Below are 16,187 nucleotides of genomic sequence, written 5' to 3'. Positions count from 1 at the left end.
CCTCACAGGCCAGGGAGACAGAAAGCAGGCCAGCAGAGACAAGGGGTGCTGACGGGGCTCCAAGGAGAGGGCACGTGTGGAAGAATTGTCCTTTTGTGAAAACAGGAAGTTTATTTTGGCACTTATTCTGAAGTACACATGGTCATGGCAGAAAACTTGGCAAGTACAGAGCAATATAAAGAAGCAATAAAGGTCACTCGTAATTCCTCTGCCCCCATAGCATCCATGCTGACACCTAGGAGGTGTCCCCCCTCAGCGACTATTACCTCCCTGGCTGGTGTGCGGGCAGGATACCCAGGTGGGTAGGACAGTGGACCAAGGGCAATAAAGGGCATTCAGCGTTCCAGGTTAAACGTCTGCTTTATTCAGATCCGGTGACCGGAGGCCCCAGCAGCCTGTTTGGCAGGAGAGTTTGCATCTGAGTGTCTCCCTGCCTCACCCTCCCAAGAACGGTCTCCTGCAGATCAGAACTCGTCCTTTATGTCGAAATGCGGCTGGTCTTCAGGCTTGAAGTCCAGGTTGGGGCTGCCGTCCTCGTTGAGGATTCTTCGGGCTGTGTAGCCAACGATGGGATATTTGGCTTTGTACACTTTGGTGAAGACATCATCCAGGGATTCCAGCTCCTCGGATGTGAGCCCCGTCTTTGGAAGAAAAGCCCAAGAAATACAGGGGTAGGAATGAGTGACTCGTGCTTGCCACCGGCTTCTCGCCAGCCCCTACCCCGACTTTACTCGCCCCACGCCCCCTAATGCGAGGGAAAAAGTGTTTCAGAAAACAAATCGTGGACAAGTTTTTCGAGACAGCCCTGTGTGTGCGTGTGTGTTGCGGAGGTTACGTGTGGGGGGTGCAACGGCTGCACCGTGTTTGTGGTCTGACTGATGTAGGAATTAGACTCCAGAGAACCCCCAGCCTGGTCGGCGTCGGGGGGCGCTCTGCGGTCTGCAACCACCTCCTCCTGCGCGATTAAGCCCCCTGCCCTCTACACTCCTCCCCTTACAGATTTACACACCCTTCCCCCTCTCTGTAGTTTCTTGATTTGTTTCTGTAACGTTGCAGCTTAAGAGTGTGACTCACCTGAGCACAACAGGGGGTGAATGCCAGCCTTTCTGTTGGGATTACTTAGACCCCGAAGTGGTTTTTGTTAATGCTATTTTCTCCTTCACAGAAATATGAGCACGGCGGAGACTCTGCTCTCCCACCCTGTTCCTCCCCTGAGCTACCGGTAGTGGCCTGGAAAGCGGGTCTCAGACACTAACAGCAAAGCTATCAGAGGCTGGGGGGTGGCAGGTGCAGACTGTCAGGGGGATGGGGCAGCCAGGGCAGGCTGGAGCCAAACTCTGAAGATCAACTGAGTTTGATCTCAAGTTCACAAGAGTTCACACTTGACTCTGCAGGCAGTGGGGAGCCCCGGAACGTTTTTGAGCAGGAGGGGCACAGGCAGATATCTACTTTAAGAAAACAACTGGCTACCTCTGGAACAGTAAACAGACTAGTTAGGAAGCTTTGCTACTGCCCAGAGGTGGGGCGTGGGGAAGAAAAAAGGCCATGGCCAAGGAGGTGGGACACTTTGACAGAGGCTCATTATCTGGCTCACAGTGTCGTGGGTGAGGTCTGCAGGATCCAGGGACATCTTGGCCACCCCTCTGGTGGAGTCCTTCCCGGTCAAGGCATTGTAGGGGGCTCCTCGTCCGTAAAACTCTGTAGTGGGGAGGAAGGAAGAAGATGTGAGTGCATGTGCACAGAGCAGCCAGGAGCCTGTACACGGCACGGGGCGGGGCTTCTGAGACCCCACCCCACCCCACCCAATCCTGCAAAGGCTCAGCTGAGGAGAGGGACATCAGTGAGGATGGGAAGTCCAATAAGCCGCCCCCAGCTTTCCCACTGGATTCCGCTAATTCAGAATATGGAATAAGTCACACATGCTGCGCTGAGAGGTGATTTTTTTTTTTAATACAGAATGAAAATAATCCCTTAAAAATATTTAAAATGTAAACAAGAGGGACTTCCTACTGGTGGTGCAGTAGGTAAGACTCCACGCTCCCAATGCAGGGGGCCCAGGTTCCATCCCTGGTCAGAGAACTAGATCCCACATGCATGTTGCAACTAAGAGTTCACATGCCACAGGCGAGCCACAACTAAGGAGCCCGCCTGCTGCAACGAAGACCCAGTGCAACCAAATAAATAAATATTTTAAAAAAATGTAAACAAGAAAAGTGTTCTGTCTTCCTAAATGTTCATGGAAGCCAAGTCTACTTCCAAACATCTTTTGTTTGGTATCAGATAAACAATGAACCATTACAAGACTACTTCCACGATATCAGTTGTAGTTTCCATTACGGAAAACATGAGATGGCACTAAAACGTTCTATAATGTTCTATGATCACGACTCTTTGCTAAGTAATACTTTTCCTCTCACTGCTTTATCTAGGGTAAATCATCCAGTCTGACTTTGATTCAGTAGGCAACAGGCCGCCATGGAAGGCTTTTGAGCAGAGCATGACATCATTAGAAAAATACTGTTGAAGTACCTCACTGACAAAGATTGTGAACTCATTCTGGCGGGGGGAAGGACCTGCCCAGCATTCCCTCCCTTCCCTCACACCTCCAGCACCCACTCAGGCTGCCACGCTCCCCAGAGGTAAGGATTCATAAAGCCAAGCCACTTACCCTTTCCAGAAGTGACATCGAACACCACCCCTTTGACTGCCATGTAGATGGGCTGATCTTCCTAGGAAGCAGGAGAGAAGCTGTGAGGAGACAAAGAGCCCAGCTCCGCCAGTTCAAGTGAGTAAAATCTCTTCCCATCACAGCCGGTGCAGAGGGTGGCGGGTGAAGTTACAAGCCGGTCCTCAGGGAGCTCGCCCCACCTGCGCAATGTCATGCCCACTCACAAAAACCTGGAAAAGTCACGAAGCATCATGACAAGCCTATGGCAATACCTTTCCCAGGAACTGAAGCAGCTCCGTACAGATAAAAACTCAAAAGAATATTAAATGAATTACTTAAATCAGTCCATGGGACTTCCCCGGCGGTCCAGTGATTAAGACTCCACGCTCCCAATGCAGGGGGCATGGGTTCGATCCCTGTCTGGGGAACTAAGATCCCGCATGCCGCATGGCATGGCCAGGAAGAAAAAAAAATTAAATCAATCCAAATTTCATCTTCATCAATGTACATACATGGAGGTAATCAGTGTAAATGATTTATTTTATATCAATATTTTGCTTCCTACAGGTAATATTAGTTCATACAAACATTTTCATGTATTGAAATAACCAAAACAGCTGTCACTTAAACAGTTCTATTTTATTTTAGTGATACTGTGTACCTGTTTGTGTAGCTATTCTATTTTGGATCATTTCCAATTCCTGAGAACTTTAAATGGCTGCATTACGAATATCTTTCTGCAAGGTACTTTCTAATTTGTTGACTTATCTCCTTGAGGCCTATTTCAATATATTGAATATAAGTAGATGAACAACAAAATCACTTTTTATATTTTACCAGTTTGTCCTTCAAAAAGCCGTTTAGGGTGCTAGAAATATACAAGCAATACTGTTTCCTTGCAGTTCCTTGGCTTTTACACTTTATTTTTTCCTATATTCCTGGGTATACAAAAGGAAAGATAGAAAAAAATGTAATTCCCAAGCGACAGATAAGGACTCTGGAGGAATTATAGGTTAAAATCAGAAGAGGCCTTGAAGATAATCTGTCTAACAGCTTCGTTTTACAAATGCACCTTCATCATCCAGGCCTGGGGAGATTATGAGACCTACCCAGAGTCACAGAGCAAATCAGAGGGAAAGCAGTTTCTGGAATCTGGAGCCCAGGAATCCAAGGCTCAGTCCCCTCTCTGGCCTGCCCCACCAGGGGGCACATAGCACGAGGACAGTGCACTTGCCTGGGACCAGGAGAGGGTGGGTGTCCTGGGAAATTCATTCAAAAGACCCAGGGCCACGAAGAAAGACACAGGGAGTGAGTGGGTCGGAAGTACCCAAATGTTAGGGAACCAGGGGAGTCACCTGCATCAGTGAGGCAGGGCCTTTATCTTTCCTCTGGGTTTTGGGCTTGCTTGGCCATCTGGCCTTCCTCCCTACCTGTGGCCAAGCAGGGCCAGGAGAGAGTGCCATGTGAGCTACCATGACAAAGGGATACCAGAGCAGTGCGGCAGAGGAAGGAGGGCCTCTTCCACATCTGGGAGAGCCCTGGAGCCTGGGTGCAGGCAGGAAGGCGGGAACTCCTGGGCCTCCAGCACCCTCAGACCCTGCAACAGAGGCTGGGGACGGAGCAGAAGTTCCTCACCGGTGACTCTTCTTGAAAAAGAGAGAAACTACTACAGACGTTTTCTTCTGCAGAAATACCTGGGCCCTCCAGTGGTCTAAGGCCATGTTTTTCTAACTGCAATTGGCATTGGTAACATTAGTGGGTCATGGAATCAATTTAGTGATTTATCAACAGGCTTAAAAAAAAATGAAATAGGAAAAACAAAGTTCAAAATAGAGCAGAAACTAGAAAACATTAGAGTGCTTCACACATAGTAAGAATGAGCATAGTTTCATGGCACTTTTGTTTCAGTTGTGTGTGTGTGTACACCAGGGTAGGATGCAAAATACATTTAACACAGCCAAAACGTCTGCAAGCCGTCATTTTATTGTATAATTAGAGAGGGTGGTTTCACCTCTTTACTCACCTGCCTCTATCCAACAGCCTTCACTGTCTGTATATTCTTTATTGTCTGTCCAGAATGATTCTTTCAGAAGAAGTACAAGTCCTACTCTTCACTACTTTTTTTTTTTTTTTTTTGCCGTACGTGGGCCTCTCACTGTTGTGGCCTCTCCCGTTGCAGAGCACAGGCTCCGGACGTGCAGGCTCAGCGGCCATGGCTCACGGGCCCAGCCACTCCACGGCACGTGGGATCTTCCCGGACCGGGGCACGACCCCGTGTCCCCTGCATCGGCAGGCAGACTCTCAACCACTGCGCTACCAGGGAAGCCCTACTCTTCACTATTAAGTTTTAGAAAAGCAGAAAACAAATGTCACCCCATCCCCCCTTAGTACAGATTCCAGGGAGAGCTGGTGAGTGAGCACAGACAAATTCCATTTACAAAGAATAACCCTAAAGCCTAGAGGGGCCTTGGGTAAGCTCAGGGTCCAGGGTTGCCCTAAATAAACTCAGAAGGTAAACAACATTTCTGGTCATGCTTGCCCTCTGATACCTTCTTCTTTAGCTGAACCAATATACCCCCGAAAAGGTCACTGCCTGGAGTGATGGAAAGGGAGGCTCTTGGGGGTTCATTTCGTTTGTACAAACTGGAGAAAGCACAGCCGGGTCCACCTCTTTTACTCACTAGCTGTGTAACCTTGGGCAAGTTACTCAACCGCCCTATGGCTCCTTCCTCACCTGAAAAATGAGATGACGATAATAGCTCCTTCCTCACGGGTCATCATTAAATGATTTAATGCTTTAAAGTGGTTAGGACGGTGCTTGGCAGAGTTGGCTCTATATTAAGTGTTTGTTAAATACAGACATCTGGTCCCAGGCCCGGAAGTCATGCTGGGGGTATGGGGGCAGGTGGCCCTCCCCTCCCTGCATTTGGTATCCTACGGTGCAAGTAAGGCAGAAAACATATTTTCTGAGGATAGCAAAAGTCAGTTTTGCCCTTGGAGGGTGGAGGATGACATTTGCTCGGGACCAAAGAGAACCCTCGAAGTCACCCCAGCCGCCCTGCCCCAAAGCTAACTGCTTCATGGCATCTGCTTTCCTTAATAAACCAATCCTCCCCCGCCTTTTTCCTCCATCGCTAAGGCAGGGGAAAATAACATTCACGTGCCATTGACTCGTCTCCGTTGGGGAAAATTCTGCAGATTCCAGCGTCTGACATACAGGTTAGAATGCCAGCAGCAAAGAAGGGATATATACACCTCTCCCCGCCAGTTCTGCCACACATTTATTTCCCGAGGGAGAACGATGACCAAACTCACGAATGGCTTGTGATTTATGCTGTTTTTCTATTCTAAAAGCTCGATGTGAGGGTAAGTCATACAAGAATATTATTTTGATCATGTTGCCTGGGCTGGGCCCTCAGCCACTCATGCTGGTTACTAGAGGCTTATAATTCAGGACAGTTAATATATTTCAGGTGTGATCAAAGGGAGGGCAGAGAAATTCATATTTACTGAGATTCTACTGTGCTAGGTTCTCTCCATATGTTATACATGTTTACTTATACTAACGGATGTCACTTAGGTCAATTTTTACAATGACCTTCTGAAAAAGGTATTACTATACCTGTTTTGTAGATGGAGAAACAGGCTTAGAGTTTAAATAACTTGCCAACAGTTTCTCTGCTGGTAAATAAACAGCCAGAATTCAGACTCACACCTGTTTGATTCTAAAGCCCTTCCCGCGACATTCGTCCTTGTCGAAAACTTGAACGCCAATCTTTGACCTATATAATTTGTAAACAGTGAAGCCCTGCTAAAAGAACAGCTGATGTGACATGGCGAAAGCTGCCAATGAAAACATGTGATCAATATCTCTAGTTATAAGGGCAGCTGAAGAAATCAGGGTCCACAGGAAGGCCCTCTGGACACACGTGACCTTTCTCAACCTACGTTCATTTTTGTTCAACATGCTTACTCTGTGATCTATGTGTTATCTACAGGAAAGGTCCCTAAAATGACCTCCTCTTTGCAAGCCTTACTAGGATTACCGGAGAATGGGCTTTGAAGAGGCACCGGGGAGGCCGGATTTCAGCAGGTATTCCAAGAGGACTAATTCATGCCGGAAGCACACGTGTAGCTATCTTCACACTCCCACGTGGGAATGATTCAGGGAGCCACACTGTGGATCACTCTGACAACCTAAACTGCCCGAAAGGGATAAAGGAGCACAGGGCCTCGTGCAGTAGATCCAGAACACAGTAGGTTCGGTGAAAGACACCAGCAGCCGGGACCCCTGTCTTTCGTGATTTCCAATCTGAAGCGTCCACTGAAGATACTAGGCAGCTTCCTGTCGGGGTGCGCGAGCTCTCACCACAAACCAGGCAGCAGAATGTGGAACAGGTGGGTCTGCCTTGGCTCTCGTCCAAAAGGATTATAACAGAAATGAGAATTCATAGCTAGTTGTTTCAGAACGACTTGTTATACAAGGTCCACAATCCCATAGCAGAAACCCTTGCGGGTCAGATGTGTTTTGGAATTCAGAGTTTGTCAGATTTTAGAAAGGTGTTATGGGGCACATGCCAGAACACCTACCGGGGTCTGAGGCAGCACCCCATCGTCATCTATATCAATATTTCCACAGTAAAGCATAAACATGGATATTCACACTAAGTAGGATAAATAAAGACTATAAATAGACTCATGTACCTCCAACAAGGTTCCATCATCAAAGGAGTTCAGATCAGGCCGGGTTTTGCTGTCAAATGACGTAAAAAAGAAAAAACCTTCTGGGACTTCCCTGGCGGTCCAGTGATTAAGAATCTGCGCTCCCAATGCAGGGGGCACGGGTTCGATCCCTTGTTGGGGAACTAAGAACCGGCCTGATGCACAGCGGCGCGGCCAAAAACAGAAAACCTTCTGCTTTTCAGAGCTTAGCTGATTTCTGAATTGCATAAGAGGATTATGGGCCTGTTATAGTGCCTCTTGTTTGTATCTTTAATAATAAGCTAATAAAAATAATAGCAGCTAAGATTGATTAAGGCTTACTATGCTAAGACTACACCAGGCCTACTACGCTATGCACTTTGCATATCGCCATCTCATTTAATCCTCACAAAACCCCTATGTAGAGTAGGAACTCTTATCCTGTAGCCATTATCACAGTCAGTTTTATGTGTCAATTTGGATAGGCAACAGTATCCAGTTATTCAGCATTTATCTAGGTATTGCTGTGGAGGTATTTTGTGGATGTGATTAATATCTACAATCAGTTGACTTTGTGTAAAGGAGATTATCCTGGATAATCTAGGTGAGCCATCAGTTGAAAGGCCTTAAGAACAGAATTCAGGTTTCCCCGAGGAAGAAGAAATTCCACCTGTGGGCTGCAGCATTGCTCCTGCCAAGGGTTTCCAGCCTGCCCTTCCTGACAGCCTGCCCTATGCATTTCAGACTTACCTAGCCAGCCTGCATGATCACATGAACCAATTCTTGCAATTAAAAACATACCCATATATATATATATTTTTCACTGGTTCTGTTTCTGGTGGAACCCTGATTGATAACAAGTACCACAGATGAAAATAGAAAATTGAGACTCCAAGAGGTTTAGCTATTTGCCCAAAGGGACTCAAACCCAGATATGATTCAAAGGCATAACGCTCTAACTATACTATTTGTATAATGTATTATACAAACGGTAACACTTCTGAGAGTGAAAGGTGGTGCTATTAATAATTATCCCAGGGCTTCCCTGGTGGCGCAGTGGTTGAGAGTCCGCCTGCCGATGCAGGGGACACAGGTTCGTGCCCCGGTCCGGGAAGATCCCACATGCCGCGGAGCGGCTGGGCCCGTGAGCCACGGCCGCTGAGCCTGCGCGTCCGGAGCCTGTGCTCCGCAATGGGAGAGGCCACAACAGTGAGAGTCACGTGTACTGCAAAAAATAATAATAATGATAATTATTCCAGGACAATAGGCATAAACCAGAACCATCTAGGGCAAACCTCAGACATCCTCTGGGCGCCACACCCCAAACAATTCTTTCCTTAACCCGCTTCCATCTCAAGCCTCTCTCTCTCCTTCTGGCAGTTGAGTATCAATCAATAATATCAGCATAAAAAAGCCAAGGGTCTTTCTCAGTCCTCATCCTGAACCCTGGGCATGGCTGCTGCATGCAGTCTCCACTAGGAATTCTCTCTTCCCTTGGACTCTGTGCTGGGGGTCCCCAAGATTACCCCCCCAATTTGGAGATTCACGAGTACTCATGGAACTTAGCATATAATTGTACTCAGAGCTACGTTTTATTACAGTGATGTAGTAAGGGTCATAGGGGAAAGGACACAGGTAGAGTCTAGAGGAATCTATGTACCTGTGGACTTCCTTACACTGTCTGCCTCCCATGAGGGGCCCCACAGAGCACATTCTTTCCCTGGCAACAAAATGCAGCAACACGTGTGCAATGTTTTTGCCCAGGGAAGCCCATGAGAGACTCAGAGCCCAACGTTTTTACTGGGGACCGGCCATGCAGGCCCTCTCTGCCTAGCAGTGTTCAACATGAATGCACAGTTTCTACGAAGAGCCCAGACCGAGCCACCTTTATCTGTTAGGGAAATGCAGAACACCCTGGAAATCCAGACATCAGCCAAGGCCTTTCTAAGGACTGCGGGCCTGTTATGTTAACTCTTTTCTGCACAGGTTCCCTAACCCAGTACCATCTGGTTCCCTGCTGCTCCAGAAGATGGTGTCCCTTAACATCCAGTCACATGCCTGTCTCCCTCCTTCTGTGTTCTCAATGACTCAGGCTTCTAACCAACCTCTCTTTACAGTGATGCCCAAACTAGCACCACTGCCTAAGGGCCAGGTTTCTAAATCCCCCTGGAGAAACTAGTCCAGCTAAGGCTACTTAACTTGGGGGTTAGGGAGCCCACACCAGAGTGTTTTAACAAGAGAATATTAGGTTCCTTCCTTGTTCTACCACTAACTGGTGGCATGCCTCAATTTCCTCACCTGTAAAAGCAGGCGGTTGATTCCTATCAACTCTGAAATGCTGTAATTCCCTGATTTCCCCACCAAACTGTTCCCCCCATCTCCTGATCCAATATCAGCTCCATGGCCCTTCCCATGTGCAGCATCCTGTTCCCACCCTCCAGGGCCATCGCACTGGGCCCCAACAACCCGAATGGTCAGATGGCTGTGAGGAATATCCTAGACACGTCCAGACTGCTGACCGATGTGGAGTGAAGTGGGTGCGTCTGGGGTTGGGGGGTCGTCTTTGTCTCTAACCTCCGATCTCCCCCCCTGCCCTCTCCCCCAGCTCTGGCTCAGCCTCAAGAGCACAGCCATTAAGAGCCAGTGTGAGGAGTCAGCTGCAGAGGGGCACGGTCAATGAGGAAGGCAAAGTGCAGGGAAAGTTTGGATCAACCATGGACCTGCCCCCATTCCCGCCTAACCCGGGGAGCAGGCCTTGCTTCCCTCTCTCCCTCTCCCCCCACTCCACCCAGGAGCGGGCAGAAGTGTGTGACCGCAGCTGATGCTTACATTGAAAACAAAAAAGTTCTGAGGTTCGTGTACAGACCGCCAGCCAAAAGTCTAGGAAACAGCTCTCGGGAAGAGAGGGCGAAGCGCGGGGTGGGGTGCTCTAGCTGGGGAAAGCGGAAGCAGGGAGCCCCGAGTGCTGGGGACTCCCCCCCTGTCCCCAGGCGGCGATCCAGGCCTGGAGAGAGGAGCCCGGCAGGCTTCGCGCCCAGCTCGGAGCCGGGGCTCCGGGAGGGGGCGCCCGCCGAGGCCCGCGCCTCTCCCCGAGGCCTCCCCTCGGCGCCGCGGCTTCCTGGGATCCCCGCCTCCCTCTCCGCGAGGCCGGACTCGGCCCGGTCCCTGCGCCGGCGCTTCCCCGCTCACCTCCTCCCCGCCGTAGCGGGCCAGCTCCTCCTCCGTGAAGAGCCGCACCGGAGGACCCCGCTCGGCAGGGCGCGGCGCCTGCCCGGCCCCGGCTGCGAGGAGCCCCGCGGCCAGCGCCAGGACCAGGGCCAGCGCGGCCAGCCACCGCAGCCGCCGCCCGGGCGCGGGGCCTGTCATGGTGAGCCCACCGAATCGGGCCTGGGGCGGCCTGGGCGGCGGGGCCCGCGCGCGCGCGCGCGCCCCGCGGCCCCGGAACCCCACCCCGCGCGCGCCCGCCCGGCACCCGGAGGCCCCGGAGCCTGGAGCCAGGAGCCGGACTCCGCGCCTTCCACGCGCTGCGGGGCGTGCTCGGCCGCTGGGACGCCGAAGCCGGAAACTTGGAGCTAGGATTCTGGGGGCTCCCGACTCCAGACTGCGCACTGAAAGTTGCGCCAAACAGTGGCGTCTGTTACAGCAGTTCCTTGATTAGGTACAGAGTTGACACAGCCAACATTCCAGCACCTAGGAAGAGAGATTTACAACCTAGGACCCCAACTTTATTAATTCACTTTTACTTTTGGCTGATTTTTTTTTCTTCCCAGTTGTGTTTAAATTTCGAGTCCCCAAAGGATTTTTGCAGAGGGTAGGGCACAAGACATGCACTGAAATAATTATAGCTAACATTTGTGCAAGGATTTCTTCACTGATTTATTCAGCAAATACTTTTTGAGGGCCTCCATGTACCAGGTCACTGGAGGCACATCGCTGAACAAGACAGATCCACGCCCCATGGAGCTTACATTCTATGGGCGAAATAGACAAACACGATACATAAGTAGTATGTTAGATGGTGAGGAATGCTAGGGAGAAAAATAAAGTGGGCAAAGGGATAGGGAGCATTGGGAGTTGCAATTTTAAATAGGCTGACCAGGGAAGGCCCCAATGAGAAGGCAGTATTTGTATGAACATCTACAGGAGGTGAGGGAGGTAACCTGGGGGAGGACAATCCCTGCAAAGGGAAAACTGCTTAAATGCTGAGGAAGGATAGTGCCCGGCTTGTTGGAGGAACAGCGAGGAGGGAAGAGGGGTAGGAGGGGAGGTCAAGGACTGAAGCAGGGAGCTACTGTTATAATCCAGGTGAGAGATGAAGATGGTTTGGCCCCAGGTGGTAGCAAGGGACGTGGTGAGAAGTGGGTGGATCACGGATTTGTTCTGAAGGTGTAGCTGGCAGGATTTGCTGACAGACAAGACATGGGGTCTGAGAGACAGAGAGGAACCAAGGATGACCCTGAGGGTTTTGGCCTGGGCAGCTGGAAGGATGGGGTTGCCACTTACTGAGATAAGGAGAGACGGTAGGAGCAGGTCTTGGGGAAGATCAAGATCAGGCTTGTTCACTTTGAGAACACTTAGATAGCCAAGTGGAAGGATCAGGTAGACAGTTGGCTATATGAGTCTGGAATTGGAGGAAGAGTTCCAGGCTAGAGATATAAATTTTGGAATCCTTGGCATATAGATTTCATTTAAAGCCACAGAATGGATGAGATTGTCAAGGAGCAGCACGTGGATCGGAAGGAGGGAGGACCAAGGACTGAGTTCTTGGGGTTTGCCAAGATTTTGTGGTTGGGAGAACCGGCCACCAAAGATAGGCTTGCTGTGTGCCAAGCACTTTTACGTGTATTATCTCATTTAATCCTCACTGTAGCTCTAGGAAGTAAGAAATATTATCACCCATTTTACAGATGATGAAGCTGAAGTACACAGACCTTAAGTGCCTTGCTCAAGGTCACACAGTAGGTGGCAGAGCCAAGACTCGAGCACACGCCCTGTGTCCCAGAGCCCCTGACCGCCAGGCTACACCTCCTCTCAGTGAATGCACCTTCTCATCCATGTACTTCAACAGAATGGGCTTCTACTGCAGAGCAGCCTAAACAGGGTCTGTCCACAAATCGTCTGAATCTTAATTTCCACATCAGTAACGTACCAGCCTGCCTCCTGGATAGGGCTGTGTCAAAAGTAAAAATGGTATGGATGTGAAAAGCTGTGTAAGCTGTGCCGTATCCACATTACACCACGTCACAGGGTCTCCCGGTTAGAAGAGGCTCTTCTAAACCCTTAGAATATCACCCTCTTCCTGAGGCATCCTGTTCCTTGGCATACGGGGTGCTGCTTCTCTGCTTGAGCCCTTTCTCTCCCTGCAGCTGGATTTGTTAGGAACTGCTCTGAGCCAAAAGAAACTCCCTATAGTTTCTACTGATCAGATCTAGCTTCCTCGTCCCTGAGACACTGAGTGTGAGTCTATAATTTAATAGCGTGCTCATATGCCCTTGGATTTCTCCAGGCATCCCCCTGATTGCCCTTCCCTACTTGAACCCAGCTTCATTTTTCCAAATGAATCAGTAAGTTATCTGCAAGGAAAACAGAAACTAATCTAAGTAAAACAGAATGGCTGTAATGCAGGGAGTTGGTTACATAGGTGATGCAAGAGGCTGAGAAGCAACCCCGAGGGAGCCCAGAGATTAGCAAAGCAGGAAGATTGGCAACATCCTGGTGTTTTTAGAGTTTAGGAGCCTGGGTCACCTAACCAAAGCTACAACCACCAAAAAACCTTTGCATCAGGGGCTAGAGCTATGGAAGGAAAGCTGCCAGGGGCAGAGAGCAAGGGAAGGAAAAACCTTGGCTTCCCCCTTGTGCAGATCCCCTCCAGTCTCCGAGCAGTGCTTCGACTGAACCCAGTGGAAACCCAGCCTTCAGGGCCAGCCCCGGTAATCGAGAGCTGAGCAGGAGAGGTGAGAATGGGATCTGAGAGCAAACAAGCCCAGGATCAGCACAACCCAGTCTCCAGGATCTGGCCTCTGCCTGCCCCTCTGACTCTGTCTCCTAAGTGCCCCTCCATCGGTCCCCTCCAGCCACATTGCCTTCTGCTTGGGTCCCAGCCTGGGCCTCTGTACTGTACCGGTGCCCTCTTCCTGGGGTGCAGGTCATCATGGGCCTGGGGTGCAGGTCGTCATGACCCTCTTGTCACTCAGGTCTCAACTCACAAGTAACTACCATCTTGAGGCCTCTCTTGACTCCCCACAATCAGCACCTCCCTCCACAGCTGCCCTATCACGTGGTCCCTTTTCCTTTCTTTAGCGCTCTTGTCACTATGTGAAATTATTTTCTTCGTTTATTTACTAAACTACTCATTGAGTACCAGTAACTGCCAGGCGCTGTTGGAGGCACTGGGATATAGCAATGAACAAGACACATAAGCACCCTGCCTTCACGGACCTTATATTCTAGTGCAGGGAGACTGAAAATGAAAGTCAGAAGGTGGTACACGCTAGGGAGAAATATAAAGCAGCGTAGGGGCACGAGCTGGCAATGGGGTTTGCAGGGTGCTTCAGAGGAGGCATTGCTGATAAGGTGATGTTGCGAGAAAGACCTGTAGATGGTGAGGAAGTGAGTGGCCTACAGCTTCATCACTGCAATCTCTGCTTCTGTCATCACAGGGCATTCACCCTGTGTGTCTACCTTCCTATCGTCTTCCATCTTCTTGTAAATTCACAGGTTATAACAGACGAAGGGATCACCTTGCTTAGTGTGACCTCAACTAATGACATCTGCCACAATTCTATTTCCAAGGAAGGTCACATTCTGAGGTACCAGGGGTTGGGACTTCAACATATCTTTTTGGGGAACGCAATTCAACCCATAACGGGAATCCTTAGGATGTAGATGGTAATTCAAGCCATGAGACTAGAGGAGACCACTTTATTAGTCCCTAGGGAGTGAGTAGAAAGATCAGAGACCTAGCTTGAGGAAGGTGACCCTGTAGAGTTGAGGGGATGAGGAGAAACCAGCAAAGGAGACTGGAGAAGGAGGAGCAAGTGACGTGGGAAGCAAAGTGGGAGCGTGTGGTGTCCTGAAGCCAGGGGAGGAAAGTGTACAAGGAAGAGGGAGGATGACCTGAGTCCAGTATTGCTGATAGATCGAGAGGAGGATAGGGAAATGGCCATCTGATTTGACAACGTAGAGGTCATTTGTAACCTTAATAAGCACCGTTTCAGTGGAGTGGAGAACATAAAAGCCTGATTGGTGTGTGCTCATGTGGAAATGGGAGGAAAGGACTTGGGGACAGCAAGTACAGAAAATTCTATTAACGTGTTCAAGGTCTGTTTCTCGACTCTAGTATGGAAGAGTCACAAGAGCAAGGACCTTGGAGTACCCTATTCATGTCTATATCCCAGTGCCTGGCACACTGTATTTGTTAAACCATGTCAGGTATTGTATTTGTCAGTATCTCCTTCAAATGTGGGAGCCCATAATTTTCCAGTTTGCTCATACCAACAAAGAGTAGAGAGAAATGATAGGGCTGGACTAGATTTCTCTGGTTCCTTCTAGTTCTAAATTTCTATGATTGTGTGACTTGTTCTATCAACCTCCCTTGTAGTAAAGCAGTAAGTAATTCAATGAGTTGTTTGTTGTTGTTTATTTGTTTTGGTAAGCAACTGTTAACTGAAATGGATGCAATAAGTGTTCCATTCATAAATTTAACAAACATTTGCTGAATGCCTACAATGTGTTAGGTGCTATATATATTGTCCCATTTAATAGATGTGAGAGCAGAGGGTCTGGGCTGGGGTAGGGTGGTCAGAAGAGGTGGTGGAGGCCTCCCAGTACTAACACTCTGAAGGTCCAGGCTGCTCTGATGTGGTTGGTGCTACTATGGTTGCCACTGAGGAGGGAAGAGGCCCTGAGTGCAGGGGTTTGCAGAGTTGCAGCTGCCCGGAACACAGAGCAGCATTCACCAAGGCATAGGCAACCTCTATCTGCTTCACTACTAAGCAGCCCAGGGCAGCCACACAGAACAGCTGTTCAGGCAGCAGGAAGAGGGGATGATGTGGGTCCACCCTGCCACAGGGCAAACACCCAATTTTCCACCACATTCAGGGCACGAGGCTTTTGCTACTGTGAACAGCACCTTTGGGTTTTGCTGCAGGACCTGTTTTGGCTCAAATAAGGACCTGTGAAGCAGGGCAGGGTTTAGCAGTTGCATTCTAAGGTGAACAGAGGATGGCTCAGAGTATTACAAGACCTGTGGGAGAAGGGCAGAGCCAGGACAAGAATCTAGAAGTCCTGACTCCAAGTGTCTGGCCCAGGAATAATGGAAAGAACTTGGATTTTGTCGTCTGTTCCTGGATTAAATAATCTTCACTTGTTTATGGCCTTCTCCCCATCCCTTCTGAAACAAGGTACCTCAGTTTCCTCACCTGTAAAACAGAGAGAAAAATGTACTCTTTACAGGGTTCCTCGCAGGATGAAAGGCATAATGGGCACGAACGTGCTTATAACTATGGTTATAACCTACAAGGCCAAGCTTCCTCTTTCAATTATAGATTAGGATCTCCTATCTGTCTGACTTGGCCCCCTTGTTCCACTTTCCACTCATTTTCGCCGTCCTTCCCCCTCCAATAAAGAGAGGAAGTAAAAGAAGAGGAAAGCACGTGCGTCTAACGTGCGGGTTAAGCCTGGCTCTGGGTAACTCAAAGGCTTCGCTACTCCGGGAATGCTGAGTGGGGCCCTCACGCCCAGAACTACATTTCCCAGCAACCCTTTCGCGGCTCCAGCGGCGGCGGGGGCGAGGCGCATGCGCCGAGTGCGCCCCGCC

The 16,187-nt window shown here is 49.6% G+C and overlaps 1 protein-coding gene across 1 annotated transcript; it reads right to left on the bottom strand.

The window, feature by feature from the left end:
- Positions 1-341: 341 nt before the first annotated feature.
- On the bottom strand, positions 342-10,919 carry NENF (neudesin neurotrophic factor). Its single transcript, XM_004275269.3, has 4 exons — positions 10,559-10,919; positions 2,669-2,729; positions 1,595-1,698; positions 342-641 (listed from the first exon to the last, which is right to left on the bottom strand). Exons 1-4 carry the CDS (start codon positions 10,733-10,735, stop codon positions 465-467), a joined length of 519 nt encoding a protein of 172 aa, XP_004275317.1. The 5' UTR covers positions 10,736-10,919; the 3' UTR covers positions 342-464.
- Between the last annotated feature and the right edge of the window lie 5,268 nt (positions 10,920-16,187).

This window comes from Orcinus orca, chromosome 1 (assembly GCF_937001465.1).
Source record: "Orcinus orca chromosome 1, mOrcOrc1.1, whole genome shotgun sequence".
Classification (NCBI taxonomy): domain Eukaryota; kingdom Metazoa; phylum Chordata; class Mammalia; order Artiodactyla; family Delphinidae; genus Orcinus; species Orcinus orca.
This window is presented reverse-complemented; position numbering and strand designations above follow the sequence as displayed.

Excerpts from the sequence above, each read along its gene's own strand:
- NENF (XM_004275269.3), bottom strand. The coding sequence starts at position 10,735 with ATGACAGGCCCCGCGCCCGGGCGGCGGCTGCGGTGGCTGGCCGCGCTG. Across the intron at positions 1,699-2,668 it reads CGATGTCACTTCTGGAAAGG|AGTTTTACGGACGAGGAGCC; the intron begins GTAAGTGGCTTG and ends TCCCCACTACAG. Across the intron at positions 642-1,594 it reads CAGACCTCACCCACGACACT|ACGGGGCTCACATCCGAGGA; the intron begins GTGAGCCAGATA and ends TTTCTTCCAAAG.